Source organism: Podarcis vaucheri (assembly GCF_965113315.1).
Source record: "Podarcis vaucheri genome assembly, chromosome: 12".
Taxonomy (NCBI): domain Eukaryota; kingdom Metazoa; phylum Chordata; class Lepidosauria; order Squamata; family Lacertidae; genus Podarcis; species Podarcis vaucheri.
The window spans coordinates 48,053,104-48,067,438 of record NC_138750.1 but is presented as its reverse complement, the minus strand read 5'-3'; the positions used below and the strand labels follow the sequence as shown (position 1 = coordinate 48,067,438).

Genomic DNA, 14,335 nt, shown 5'->3' with positions numbered 1-14,335 from the left:
CAGGGAACAAGATATCCTCAAGTTGCTGTGGAGTGCAGGTGGTCCAAATGATTCTCCCAGCTTAGCATAACACTATTTCTCCAGATGCTTCCTGAGAATTCAGCTCCTGAGCCCTCTGGAGCATGTGGTGTTCTGAGGCTTGGCACATACAGGCTCCCATATGATCCTTTCTCATTACATTTGCAAGAACCATTTGCATTTAAAGGCAAATCTACCTAGTTCATTCTTCCCAAAACAATACGCAAATTGGAATGCTAACATATGTCAAAATTCACAGTTCTCCGAATTTTACAATGCAGATGTCCAGGTAAGTAATGTGTTTAAAACTGTGCATGCACTTGAATTTGTAATGCGCACATTACTGACCATAAACATACAAAAATGCATTATATATTGGGAAATTCCTTTGGGGGGAAAGCTGTATGTCAGGCAAACTTGCACATGTGTGCAGTTTTTGAGAATTTTGTTCAAAAATGCTGATGAATTTTCATGAGGACAGAGAATCTGAAATTGAAAGATTAGCCCATTCCTAGCAAGAATGTTTGAGAATATTTTTTACAGCTACTCCCCATCTCTGCTGAGTGACTTTGAAAGGAAAATATGTCAGATTAGTTGCATCTCCAATCTTCATTGCTTCATTTTTATGAATCACTTCCAAGAAACCTGTATCACTTCTTCAAAGAAGCCTGGCTCAGGAAGGGAGATTCCATGGGAAAAGATGACGGACTCCTGTGAATCATGGCTTCCGAGCTCACATACCTATTTGGTGATCAAAAAACAGCTTCTAAATATATCCTACTTCATCACTCTATTTGGGGGTGATGAAGTGGAAAGGACCATTTCAGCCATTTTGGAAGGTGTAGGAAATAAGCAAATTGGCTTTGAAAGCTGCTCTCGCCTTAGCATTACATTTTGTTTTAAGTTGGCACACTTTCGCCAACTCCATCTTAGCTCAAGTTTATTAGATTAGGAGTGCACTCTATAAAACAAATGACAAAGTGTGCCTCAAAACATTTTGCTTATTTCTTTGTCATCCCAACCATTCTTGAAACTTTCCCTCCAATTTTGGCAGCTGAATATGAACTCTTTTACCTTCAATGTGGTGTGTGTGTGTGTAATGCTATAAAGGGTGTGAATGCATTACAGCCATCTATCAACTTGCTGTGTATGTCTGTTTCTAAATGCCCAGATCTGAATGAATGGCCCCCACAAAGTTCAATGTGTTGTCATTTGATTCTCCCCTCCCCAGTTTTTCCCAGTTTTATTTTAATAGCTTGACATTTGGCAAGCGGCACATCAATGTGCTGTAAATCAGCTTGGGCATGTGAGCAAGCTGAAACCACACACATTTGAAGCCCAATTGATTTCAACAGGAGAGCAAAGCACAAGCATACATTGCTCCCATCGAAGTCAATAGGATTTAAAAAGTACTTCAACTTTGGCTGGATCGTTAAGTACATACTTGACCCACACTTGACTCACTCAAAGCAAAATCAACAAGACTTAAAAAATGTGTTTTTAACATTAGCCCTTTGTCTCATTTCTCCATATCATGCACCACTAATTCACCAATTGACAACTTTCAGACTGTCGGCTAGAGCTGTCAAATGACAAAACAAGCCGTAGTAAATGAAACGAGCAACGAAGGGGAAGGAATCGCACATTTTATTCCTTTATGCCAGTAATGCTTGTTCAGCAAAAGGGATTCCCTGATCACAGGGAGTGCGGGAATCCCTGGCCACAGCAACAGAATGTGGTAAACAGATTAGGATATTTCACAATCGCTGGATGAAATGACACATCTCAAATTATCTGTGCAAATGTGGCTATAAAGAGTGTGGTGATGTCACTGTTTTAGAATGGTTGCTGGCTGGGTTTATAAACAGGCTGGCTTTCTGAGCATGCCCACTGTGAATCTCGACATATCCGAATCCTTGCCATTATATCAGAGCTATCAATGTTTTGGACCAAGAGCCTTATGCAGAGGCAACCCCCGTGAGATCAAGCAGCACAAGCCATCTCTCAGAAATAGATATATTCCAATGATCAGAAATGTAGAGATCATGTCCATATAATCACAGATTTATTTGCTTAATCTTTTGAATCCAACTGACACGCCAAACTTTTGCAGCCCATGTCAGTGGTGGTCGTTGTAGAGTTGAAAGGGATACAGACGGTCATCTAGTTCAACTCTCTGCAATGGATAGATGCCATTAGCGTGATGTGGAAGGATGCATTGGAGAATACAAATGATCATTTGCCAAGTTTGGAAGGAAAAAAAATGCTATTGTGCCCTTGTAACGATTTGGTAAGCTGACTATCTGCATTGCCTTGGCAAGAGGACACACTTATCACACTTATCTTGATAAGAAATCCAGGCTAGCGAGTCATTTATTTTATTATTTATCATTACATGATATGCTACCTTTTCTCCAAGGAGTTGAGGGTGATGCACACACTTCTACCCCTCTCCATTTAATCCCCACAACAGCCCTGTGAGGTAGGTTAGACTGAGAGATATTGACTGGCCCGAGGTCACCCATAGGGCTTCATGGCTGAGTGGAGATTTGAACCCCAGGTTCCCAGGTCCCGGTCTGACTCTCATGGTGGCAATATAGCCAAGGCAGCATTTCTCTGAATACCAGTCACTTAGAAGCAAGAGTGAGAGAGAGCTATAGCATCCATGAGTTTCTGCAGAGTTTCCCTTTTAGTGTCTATATATAATACTTTATATTATACACAATGCAGCAAAGTCATATCTCAGATAGACATGTTCAGTTTATCCTAACAGGTTTGCATCTGGTTGGCCACCGTGAGAATAGAATGATGGAGTAGAAGGGTATTTTGTCTGATCCAGCAAACCTCTTCTTGTGTTCTTCATAGCAAAATCCCTTCTCAACCCCTTGATAAAATGATACCAACAAGGTTGCCAACTAGCTTGCCACAAGTTGTGTATCTAGTGTTGTAAGTCTGATTGTCTGAATTAACTCTGTATGGCTTTGCATTTTCTTAAAGACCAAAAATTCCCAGTCTCCAGTTTTGATCTTAACACTCCTATGTTAATCTCTGGATTAGCATCTCTGGATGTATAGCCTTGTCACCCAGACCAACCAAAAAATGACCACAGATGGCTTTCAGGCAATGCTGAAGTTATACCTGGAAGTCACTGATGCAACCTACTGGAAAACATTAGTCATCATAGAGAAAATGACTATGCAAGGCTCACAAATGGAAGGGAAGAGGAATTTGAGGGAGGTCCACCCCCCCAATACAATCTCAATTAGATTTATGGTATTGCTAGGAAAAACTGTTCCGGGACTGGTAAGGGACACTTACGATGGCATGCACAATTTTTAGCTAGGCCATGGACCAAAATGTTCTCCTTCTGCAACATGGAAGTATCTTATCATTTATAAAGCAATGAAGGAGAACACACCTGCTGTGCCCTCCTGCAAGGAATCCTTATTATTAAGTTCAACATTTTGTAACCACCATGGGATCCTCCTTTAGCCACAGGAACACCCTGTTCTGCAGCCATACTGTGGAAGGTCTTGATGTTCTGGATAGAGAATTAGAATGCTTGAGAGAGGGTCTCATATCATTCAGAATGACGGCAGGGAGGTGATGCAAATGAAATCAGGGACCAAATGTAGTTTTTGTAGACCTTCAGAAGTTGTAAGGCAACAGCACCCATCATCCCTTACCATTGGTCATGGTGGCTGCACAGAGGAGGCTGGTCCAACAACCTCTGGAAGGCCACAAGTTTCTCCACCCTTACCATAATAAAAGCAATTGCCATTTAAAGTTACCCATTTTGCCAGCTTCAAATTCTTAGAATTTAGTTGTCTAAATTGCCAGCGGCTGACAGTAAGAAAAGCCCAAATAGGCAGCCGGGAAAGGTGGCCATTTCTGCTCTAGACGGGTAACCAGACATCTTTGAAATATTGCTGTATTACAGACCCCTTCATCCCTGCCCATAAGCTATGCTAGCTGGGGCTGGTGGGAGTTGGACTCCCAACAACATTTAGAAGGCACCGAGTTGGCTATCCAAGCTCTAAAACAAGGCATTATTCTTCTGCATTCCTGAACCAGGCAATAAATATATCTGTGGCTTAATACAATATAGATGCAAACACACACACACACTACATTGTATTATTCATACAGGCTCCTGAAGCATAGGCTAGGTGAGCAGAAATGGGTAAAATGTTTCATTGTGAATTACAGTATACTGACGCAGCAATAATCGGTGTCAGTCAAATAATCATAGGGAAAACCATCTGTGGAGATGGAGGGGGGGTGGAATGATGAAGCAGAACAGGCCAAATTCATTCCTGATGTCACTCTGCTAGAGCCACCAGGATTGTGAAAGGAAGAAATGTAGTCCCGTGTATGTAAAATGCAGGATGGAAAACAACTCACCATCTGGAAAACAAATAGCGGAACGGTGGCAAAACACTAATCTAACACATACAATACTCTCTGCTCCCCCTCTTTTGGTGTCTGTGCTAACTAATGAGCAGCTGCAGAGCTGCATGAGATTGTTGCTGGTTTTTAGGAAAGCAGAATCTTATTTTTTGTTGTTGTTGGGGTGGGGGAGAGAGAAGGGGCAGCCCACAACTTCAGTATCTATAAAGTTCCAATGGACACTCTTCCATCTTACTGTTCTCTGGGCTTAAGAGTCATCATTGCCTCTACAGTGTGGATGGTGACTGAAGGGAACTTTTCACCTTAAAGCACCCCGTTGCTCAGTTTTTTCAGGCATTTCCTGGTCTTCCAAAGAAAAACATTTCCCAGAGATTCCCCCCCCCCACTCACAATACAATTGAAGAGCTGCTATGTTCCCTTTCTTCTGCTTTCCCACAAGAACAGTGACAGAATGTTTGTCTTTCCTTCTCTCTCACACATGTAGGCTCCTCTTTTACAAAGAGATGTCTGCTTATTCTTAAGGTGGTGTTCTTTGACTAACACAACTGTCATTTTAAAAATGTAGCTCGCAAGATAAAGTCCTCCAGGCTAAGAATTCCCCTAGATGCAGGAGAACAAAGAATGAATGCCTGATCTGCTGTGTGGTTGGCTGGATCCAGACTTTGGCCACATTTTCAGACCATACATTTAAAACACTATGATGCCATTTTAAACAGTCATGGCTCCTCCCCACACCCCCAATTCTGGGAGCTGTTGTTTGTTAAGGGTGCTGAAAGTTGTTAGCCGACTCCTGTTTCTTTCATAGATTTGCAATCCCCTGGGTTCCCCTGAAAAAGTGATTGATTGTTCAACCGCTCTGGGAATTGTAGATCTGTGAGGAGAATAGGGCTGTCCTAAGCTGAAAGGCAAGGTGCCCTACTAGACTGGTTGTAGGTATTAAGGCAGGTAGACTGAGGCTGGTTTAGGGTAGATTAAGCCTGGCAGGCTAGTACCCATTAGATCTAATGGACCACTCTCCACTTTTGAACAAGTGTGAAGCATAAAGCTTGCTAATTTTTTTATTGCTTTTTTATAAACTGAGGTGTAGGGTTCCCATAGTCTGTACTGTTATCAATTTTTATGACAGGGTTGTGGGGAGAAATATCATGATAAATACAACCCACATGTTTCTTTGAAGCAATGGCCTTTAAGAGAATATTACATCGCTACCATTGGATTCCAAATGCTTGTTTGTAATAGAATTAAAATGATTTGCAAACAAATACTTCTAAATTTAATTTGCTGGCAAACACCCAAAGGTATTTCCCCCATAATTCTTTTTTGTAACATTCTCAGTTATGGATGCTTTCTCAGCATCAACATTCTTGTCATAATTTTAAAAGATCAGTAAGTCTTCAAAGCAAGAAGGACTCTGCTTGTTAATGAAGAGAAAAAAGATATCATTTGGAGAGAGCCAGTGGGGGAAGGAACAGTGTTCCAGGTCACTGGTAGATAATTTATTGGGTGCACTATATATTTCTGGCCAAATTATCAGTCTATCATACTCGCTGCTATATACAATAAGATGATTTAATGCATTAAACCTTTGTTGTTGTTGTTTAGTCGTTTAGTCGTGTCCAACTCTTCATGACCCCATGGACCAGAGCACGCCAGGCACTTCTGTCTTCCACTGCCTCCCGCAGTTTGGTCAAACTCATGCTGGTAGCTTCGAGAACACTGTCCAATCACCTCTGTCGTCCCCTTCTCCTTGTGCCCTCCATCTTTCCCAACATCAGGGTCTTTTCCAGGGAGTCTTCTCTTCTCATGAGGTGGCCAAAGTATTGGAGCCTCAGCTTCATGATCTGTCCTTCCAGTAATGCATTAAACCTACAAATTATTAAATGTAACAAATATTTTTGCTAAGTTTCTAACTCCAAGAGTGAGTATTTCGCCTCTTGAGAGGTACATTTCCTCATGGTCAGTCTTCAAAGGCTACGTCTCATGACCTCTGAATCCAGCAGCAATCCAGACACAGAATCGGCGGCTACAGAAGTAGTCAGGAGACCATCATGCCTGAGGTTCTCAGAAAGGAGCACCCAGAAGAACCACCAGGGGTTGTAGAACCAGAGGCAGGACCCTAACAGATGCCTTTTGGTTAGCCTGAGAAACCCAGGGCCTCCCACAGGTCCAGGTCCAGAGGTCGAGGGCACACACCATATGGAAGGCTATGAAACATAGGAAGAGTGTCTTCAGGCCAGAAGATTGGCCCTTTAAGTTCTCCCCAGATGTTGGAGCCTAGAAGAGGTAGCCTAGAGGCAGAGGCTTAAAAGGCTTCTGTCTGCTCTTGACCTCTGTTGGAACTAATTGCTCACTCAAGAGCTATCCATGGTGCTGCCACCTTCTCAATGGGAGCCGGCATCAGACAGACCAGAACATAGACACTACATAGCAGTGGTGTGTTGAGTCAGCAACAAAAGTGGGTGGAGCAAATATGACTGTAACCTTTGTACTGTGGGCAACGTTCCAGACATGCAAAGCTCAGAGGTTTCTACAGTCAGGAAGCAAGATGCATTGCCACAGTTCAAGAACACATGCCAGGCAGGCAAACCCACTCGGGGGGGGGGAGTACAGAACATGGGCAGTAAAGGTATTGGCTAAACAAGGGGTGTGACCTATGGAGAGGACATGGCCTTGGAAGAAACCTGCACGCTGGTGAGGTAGAAATTCTGCGAAACCCCTTAAGTGAAGCCAGTGTCAATATGTAAGAGGGCAGCCTGACCACAACAATGGTTTGTGAAGAGTATAATGTTGACTGTTAGAGTTATAAACAACCCAGGATAAGATGGAAGGAGGTCTTTGCCTGTACAGCAAAAAACTTGGGTTGAATAAGTGTTTTCAAGAACCATCGTTGGATGAAGAGATGGTGCGGTGCTGGGGTGGCAGAAGGTGATTGGGTGGAGAAAAAACAGCCAAGATAATTTATTTTTCCTGTATAGTGGGTGTGCTGATAGAAATGCTCTTACTCTCTTTCAGATTCTGTATTGTAATGCATAACTGACTAAATTCTGTCTGACTGAGAATTTGACATGAGTCTCCATACTTGAAGCCCCAAAGGGCATTTTCTCGATCCTTGAGGGAAAGAAGGCACCTGAATCGTGGAAAGAAGCATATATTTCACTCATACCAAAGACAGAGACTGAAAAGACTCAACTAAAGAACTACCGCCCAATATCACTACTTAATGTGGATTATAAAATTTTTGCAGACATTTTGGCAAAAAGATTTAAAAGAGTGTTGATGGAAAGGATTCATAAGAACCAAGCAGGCTTTCTCCCTAAAAGACACCTGGCAGACAATGTAAGGAATGTAATAGACATTTTGGAAAAGCTAGAGGTGAATATAAACACTAAAGCAGTATTGATTTTTGTGGACGCGGAGAAAGCCTTTGATAACATTTCTTGGAGCTTTATGATGAAGAACCTTCATGGGATGGGGGTAGGTCAAGGTTTTGAGAATGGTATGGCTGCAGTATATTCTGAACAAAAGGCTAAATTGATTGTAAACAACGTAGTAACTGAGGAGCTTAAGATAGAAAAAGGAACACGACAGGGGTGCCCAATTTCCCCATTACTTTTTATTTCAGTTCTGGAGGTGTTGCTGAATATGATAAGGAATGACCAGCAGGTTAAAGGAGTGCAGGTCGGAGCTAAACATTACAAGTTAAGAGCGTTTGCAGATGACTTAGTTTTGACTTTACAAGAGCCAATCACTAGTACGAAAAAGGTTCTAGAAATAATACAACAGTTTGGCCAGGTAGCTGGATTTAAGTTGAATAAACAAAAAACCAAAGTTTTAGGAAAAAACTTAACAGATATGGAAAAGGAGAAATTCCAAGAAGAGACAGGGCTGACAGTGGTTAAGAAGGTCAAATACTTAGGGGTTTATTTGACATCTAAAAATGTGAACCTGTATAAGGACAACTATGAAAAATGTTGGTCAGAAATCAAAAAAGATCTAGAAATATGGTCAAATTTGAAATTGTCAATGTTAGGCCGAATTGCTGTGATCAAAATGAATGTATTGCCTAGAATGTTATTTTTGTTTCAGACCTTGTAGATTCTTGACAAGTTGGAATGTTTCAAGAGGTGGCAGAAAGATATTTCGAAATTTGTCTGGCAGGGCAAAAAGCCCAGAATTAAATTTAAAATATTGACAGATGCAAAAGAAAGAGGGGGTTTTGCCCTGCCGGACTTAAAATTGTACTATGAGGCAGCTGCTTTTTGCTGGCTGAAAGAATGGATGCTCCTCGAGAATACGGACATTTTGGATCTGGAGGGTTTCAACAATGCTTTTGGTTGGCATGCATATTTATGGTATGATAAAGCTAATAGCGCTTTTAAAAATCATATTGTTAGGAAAGCACTATATAATGTTTGGACAAGATATAAAGATTTGTTGGAAAACAAAACCCCTAGATGGGTGTCACCAGTGGAGGCTAAAGCAGTGAAGAAACTCAATATGGAGGTCGGATGGCCGAAGTATTGGGAAATTTTGGAACAGGATGGAGATAAGTTTAAACTACAAAGCCAGGAGAAATTGAAACATAAAGTACAAAATTGGTTTCAATACCGTCAAATAATGGAATTTTTTAAACAGGATAGGAAGATTGGCTTCCAGGTGGAAAAATCAAAACTAGAAACTGAGTTATTAGAACCCAATACTAAGATTTTATCTAGAATGTATAACTTGTTGCTGAAATGGAATACACAGGACGAAACAGTTAAATCGGTTATGATCAAGTGGGCACAGGACGTTGGGCACAATATTATGTCAGCTGACTGGGAATGGTTATGGAACACTGGTATTAAATTCACGGCATGTAATGCCTTAAAGGAAAATATTATGAAAATGGTTTACAGGTGGTACATGACTCCAGTCAAGCTGGCAAAAATTTACCATTTGCCCGATAATAAATGTTGGAAATGTAGAGAGACTGAAGGTACCTTCTATCACCTCTGGTGGACGTGCCCGAAGATTAAGGCTTTCTGGGAAATGATCTATAATGAAATGAAAAAGGTACTTAAATGTACTTTTCCTAAAAAGCCAGAGGCCTTTCTCTTGGGCATTGTCGGCCAATTGGTGTTAAAAGGGGATAGAACTTTTTTAATGTATGCTACAACAGCAGCAAGAATACTTATCGCGAAGTATTGGAAGACACAAGATCTACCCACGCTGGAAGAATGGCAGATGAAAGTGATGGACTATATGACATTGGCTGAGATGACAGGCAGAATCCGTGACCAACGAAAGGAGACGGTGGAAGAAGAATGGAGAAAATTTAAAAGCTACCTTAAGGACTATTATAAACTTAATGAATGTTAAAGTGTTGTGGTTTTCAGAGACAAAGGGATACAGTGATATAAGGCCAGAAAATAGAGAAGACTAAGATGACAGAGGTTGGAAGTAACAATTGGGAGTTGCTAAAAATTATGGACATTGGGATGCAGAAAGGGGGGGGGGAGTCCAAGAAAAGAGGTTTATGAAAATATGCTATGAAACTATACGTGTATGTTTGTCTTTTTAAGTGTTTGTTTGTTATTTAAAAACTTTGTAAAACCAATAAAAATTTTATGAAAGACCAAAGGGCATTTTCTCCCACACCAGACAGAGAAGTATGGAGGGCTGCATTTTGCTTTGGGGTCTGAGGTTCCCCACCCCCACCCTGCTCTACTCTAGGGTAAAAGCTTCAGACATGTTTAGAAGAACACAACTCTGCAGGGCTGAACATGTGGTTAGTCTAGGATTTCTATAAGGTTCTCGCTTGTTGGTAAAAGAAATAAATAAATAGGGTGACATTCCTGGAAGAGAATGACATAGTTAAAGGCTGTCTCAGTTATTGACACTGAATCTATTCCGGATACAAAGCAAGAGGGCTGCGCTCTAGTAGTACACATGCATATTTCATGTGAATGCTACTTCTTTGTTAGTCCTTATTATCTGAACAAATGCCGCTGAGTAGCACATGGGGGAGAGAGCATTATAGAATTCCCAGAAATGCAAGAAATGGGCCAGTTTTAGCACAGCTTTTGGAAATTACAGAATGATTTCTACAGTGAATCCAGAGAGACTTTTTAGTTGGCTCAATGAGTCATCCATGAAACACGCTTGCAGATATTATTGGGAAGACCGTGGAAATGTTCTTGTGTATCCCAGCTGTCCAGGAATCCATGTTATCATTGATGCACCCACTGAAATCATTCCTGGATAGGGATGGTATTTCCTGAAAATCTGGATGCTGAGCATGCCTACATGGATTTTTCTTCTTCTAATTTTTGTCTCACGTCTCAATCTCCAGGAAAAGCAAACTTCCCCCTGGTTCTGTTTAAATTACAAGGAATTCTCACACACAGCAACCAACACATAAAATTTTGTTGTAGAAATATAGTAGAGTGTGGGGCTGGATTGTTATATGCATGTATTTTGACATTAGTGGTTTATATTTTGAATATACCAGTATGGCTAGCGGTTACAGTGGTGCCTCGCAAGACGAAATTAATTCGTTCCACGAGTTTTTTCGTCTAGCGAATTTTTCATCTTGCGAAGCACGAAATCCCATAGGAATGCATTGAAATTCAATTAATGCGTTCCTATGGTCAAAAAAAGTCCAAACAAAGCCAAATTTGGTACAACAAGAGTTTATTAAGTGCTCTTTAAAGTCACACATACTGTAAAGAGCATTTCAAAAACTGAAGGAACAATAAATTAAGTTTCTAAACATGACAGAAAAACATTTAAAAATCAACAAAGTGTACAGTACATTTTCTAAGACTCTGGGAGACAACTCGAAGAAGGTTCCTCTTCCACTCTTTGCTTCTTGCTGAAGAATCTGTCCATGGTCTGCTGCTTCATCCGCCTTTTCAGCACCTCCCTGAAAGGCGACATGACCCTCGTATCAAAAGTGTTCGCAAGGTCATGTGCCACGTGCTTGTCAGGGTGGTGCTGCTGTGCAAAAGCCTGCACATCCTTCCACTTCAGGCAAATGTCCCTCAGTTCTTTGGAGGACAGCCGTTCCTTAGTTGCTTCCTCCTCTTCCAGCGAGGCCTGCTCCTGCGCAGCCTCTGCCTGCAGTTCGACCAGCTCCTGGGTCGTCAGCTCGTGGTCGTGCTCCTCCACCAGCTCGCTGATGTCCTCCTCTGTGACCTCCAGGCCCATGGTCCTCCCCAAGGAAACAATGTCCTGCACCACTGTTGACTCTGGTGCATCAGAGTCACTTGGTGCCACACAGTCCGGCCACAGGCTGCACCAAGCGCAATTCAAATTTCTCTGGCTGATCCCTTTCCAGGCCGTGGTGATCATCTTCAAGCAGGTGACGATGTCGAAGTGGTCCTTCCAGAATTCCCGCAGGGTGATGGTGGTGCAATCAGTCACCTCGAAGCATCGCCTGAAAAGCTCCTTGGTGTAGAGTTTTTTGAAATTGGCGATGACCTGCTGATCCATCGGCTGGAGCAGTGGTGTGGTGTTAGGCGGCAGGAACATGATGTTGATGAAGCTGAACTCCTCCAACAAGTCCTTCTCAAGGCCTTTAGGATGAGCAGGAGCATTGTCCATCAGAAGCAAAGCCTTCAGCGGCAGGTCGTTGTCCAGCAGGTACTGTTTGACAGCAGGGCCAAAAGCAAGATTGACCCAGTCCACAAACAGCACACGTGTGACCCAAGCCTTACTGTTGGATCACCACATGACACTCAGCTGCTCCTTGTCGACCTTGTGTTTCTTGAAGGCCCATGGGTTCTCCGAGTGGTACACCAGCAGGGGCTTGATCTTCAGGTCGCCGCTTGTGTTGGCACAGAAGAGCAGGGTCAGACGGTCCTTCATGGGCTTGTGGCCAGGCAACTTGGCCTCCTCCTGTGTTAGGAAAGTCCTTTTGGGCATCCTCTTCCAAAACAGCCCGGTCTTGTCACAGTTGAAGACCTGCTGTGGAACGTAGCCCTCCGCCTTCACAACCTCCAGGAACTCCGCTGCAAAGTCTTCAGCCGCAGAAACATCAGAACTGGCAGCCTCTCCATGCCTGACCACGTTGTGGATTCCAGATCTTGTCTTGAACTGGTCAAACCAGCCTCTGCTTGCCTTGAAGACATCTGGCTCGCCTGAGGTTCCTGGCTGTTCCCGGACGAGGTCTGCGTGCAAGGCCTTGGCCTTCTCACAAATGACGGCCTCAGTCACTGTGTCCCCTGCACGCTGCTTCTCTTCTAACCAGATGAGCAGCAACTTCTCCACCTCCTCCAGAACAGCTGGGTAGGTCTTCACGATCCTGGTGACTCCCTTGGCTGCATCAGTCGCAAGGATCTTCTCCCTCATCTTCAGGATGGTCCCGATGGTCGATGGATTCCTTCCATACTCCCTGGCGAGGTCTGTCACACGCATTCCACCGTCGTGCTTCCGGATGATCTCCTTCTTCATTTCCAGCGTAACCTTCTCCTTCTTCCCCTCGCCGGCCTCTGCAGCAGCAGTCTTCTTGGGTCCCATGGCAGCACAGCTCCTACCTGCGCAACCCCCCCCCCAAAATATATCAGTGCTTCACATCCAAAAAATTCAAAAGCACCCAGCCACCCACCACACAGAAATTGCAAACCCCTCCCCAACTGTTGCAAACCCCTCCCTGGCTGTTTCCCCAGTCACCCACCACACAGAAATTCAAACCCAGATTTTTTTAAAAAACCAACAACAGCAGAGTGGCTCAGTGGTCACAGAAAATCATAAAAATGCAGAAAAAAACCACACAAGCTTCCAGATTCTTGCAAACCCCTCCCCAACTGTTCCCCCAGCCACCCACCACACAGAAATTCAAATCCAGATTTTTTTTAAAAAAAAACCAGCAGAGTGGCCCAATGGTCACAGAAAATCATAAAAATGCAGAAAAAACCACACAAGCTTCCAGATTCTTGCAAACCCCTCCCCAACTGTTCCCCCAGCCACCCACCACACAGAAATTCAAATCCAGAATTTTTTTTTAAAAAAAGCAGAGTGGCCCAGTCATCACAGAAAATCAGAAAAATGCAGAAAAAACACACAAGCTTACAGATTCTTGCAAACCTCTCCCCAGCACCAAGTCCTTGAATTCCAAACACCCCAACCCCAAATCCAACCCCCCCAAAAAAAGTTTTTAAAGTATAACTTACCAAATGGCTGCAAAAGAAGTTTTGGAAAAGCTTCAAAAATCACCAAAGTCTTCAAAAACCTCAAAAAAGGCTACCACACCGCGTGCTATGAGTCAAGTCGCAACTGCACCTCTTCAAGCAATGCACCCTGGGTATTAACAGTTTTACGAAAAAGGAAACAAACTTGCAAGACGTTTTCGTCTTGCGAAGCAAGCCCATAGGGAAATTCGTCTTGCGAAGCACCTCAAAAAACGAAAAACCCTTTCATCTAGCGAGTTTTTCGTCTTGCGAGGCATTCGTCTTGCGGGGCACCACTGTAGTGTTAAACCCGGGAGACCAATGTACAAAATCCCTGCTCAGCTTGTGAAGCTCATTAACTGTCCTGGGGCCAGTTATTGTCTCTGATCCTAGCCTACTTCACATGTTTGCTGTGATAATAAAATAGGGAGAACTGTGTAGGCCACACTGAGCTTTTTTGGGGAGGTAATAGTGCGATATGAATGTAATACTGCTAATAATACTAATGATGATGCATGTAATTAGTTGGGCTATTACAAAACAATAGCAACACTAACACTGAAAAAAGTGGCTCAGACTTAAAAGTGTTTAATGCAAGAGGTGATCCAATGGAAGCAAAACTTGATCAGGTTGGAACCACCAAAATCCATGGATAGATCTATTTACATTGGATTCTTACTCTATTCCTACTCCCATAATATCTTAGCTACCAAACATTATATCTGAGAGAGTCCTTAACCATAATGAGCGCATTG

At 42.8% G+C, this 14,335-nt stretch overlaps 1 protein-coding gene and 1 pseudogene across 2 annotated transcripts in view; both read right to left on the bottom strand.

The window, feature by feature from the left end:
• The window catches only part of LOC309515026 (tigger transposable element-derived protein 1-like), a 409,488-nt gene extending 397,353 nt beyond the window's left edge, over nucleotides 1–12,135 (bottom strand). The window contains exon 1 of the mRNA XM_082192617.1: nucleotides 11,247–12,135. Coding sequence (XP_082048743.1) covers nucleotides 11,247–12,015 — 769 coding nt within the window. The 5' untranslated portion in view covers nucleotides 12,016–12,135. The remainder of the gene's footprint in view (nucleotides 1–11,246) is intronic.
• LOC309515034 (tigger transposable element-derived protein 1 pseudogene) lies at nucleotides 11,087–13,883 on the bottom strand (annotated as a pseudogene). The gene is made up of 2 exons (XR_014224581.1): nucleotides 13,584–13,883; nucleotides 11,087–12,947 (listed from the first exon to the last, which is right to left on the bottom strand). The product of XR_014224581.1 is annotated as a tigger transposable element-derived protein 1 pseudogene (transcript).
• Between the last annotated feature and the right edge of the window lie 452 nt (nucleotides 13,884–14,335).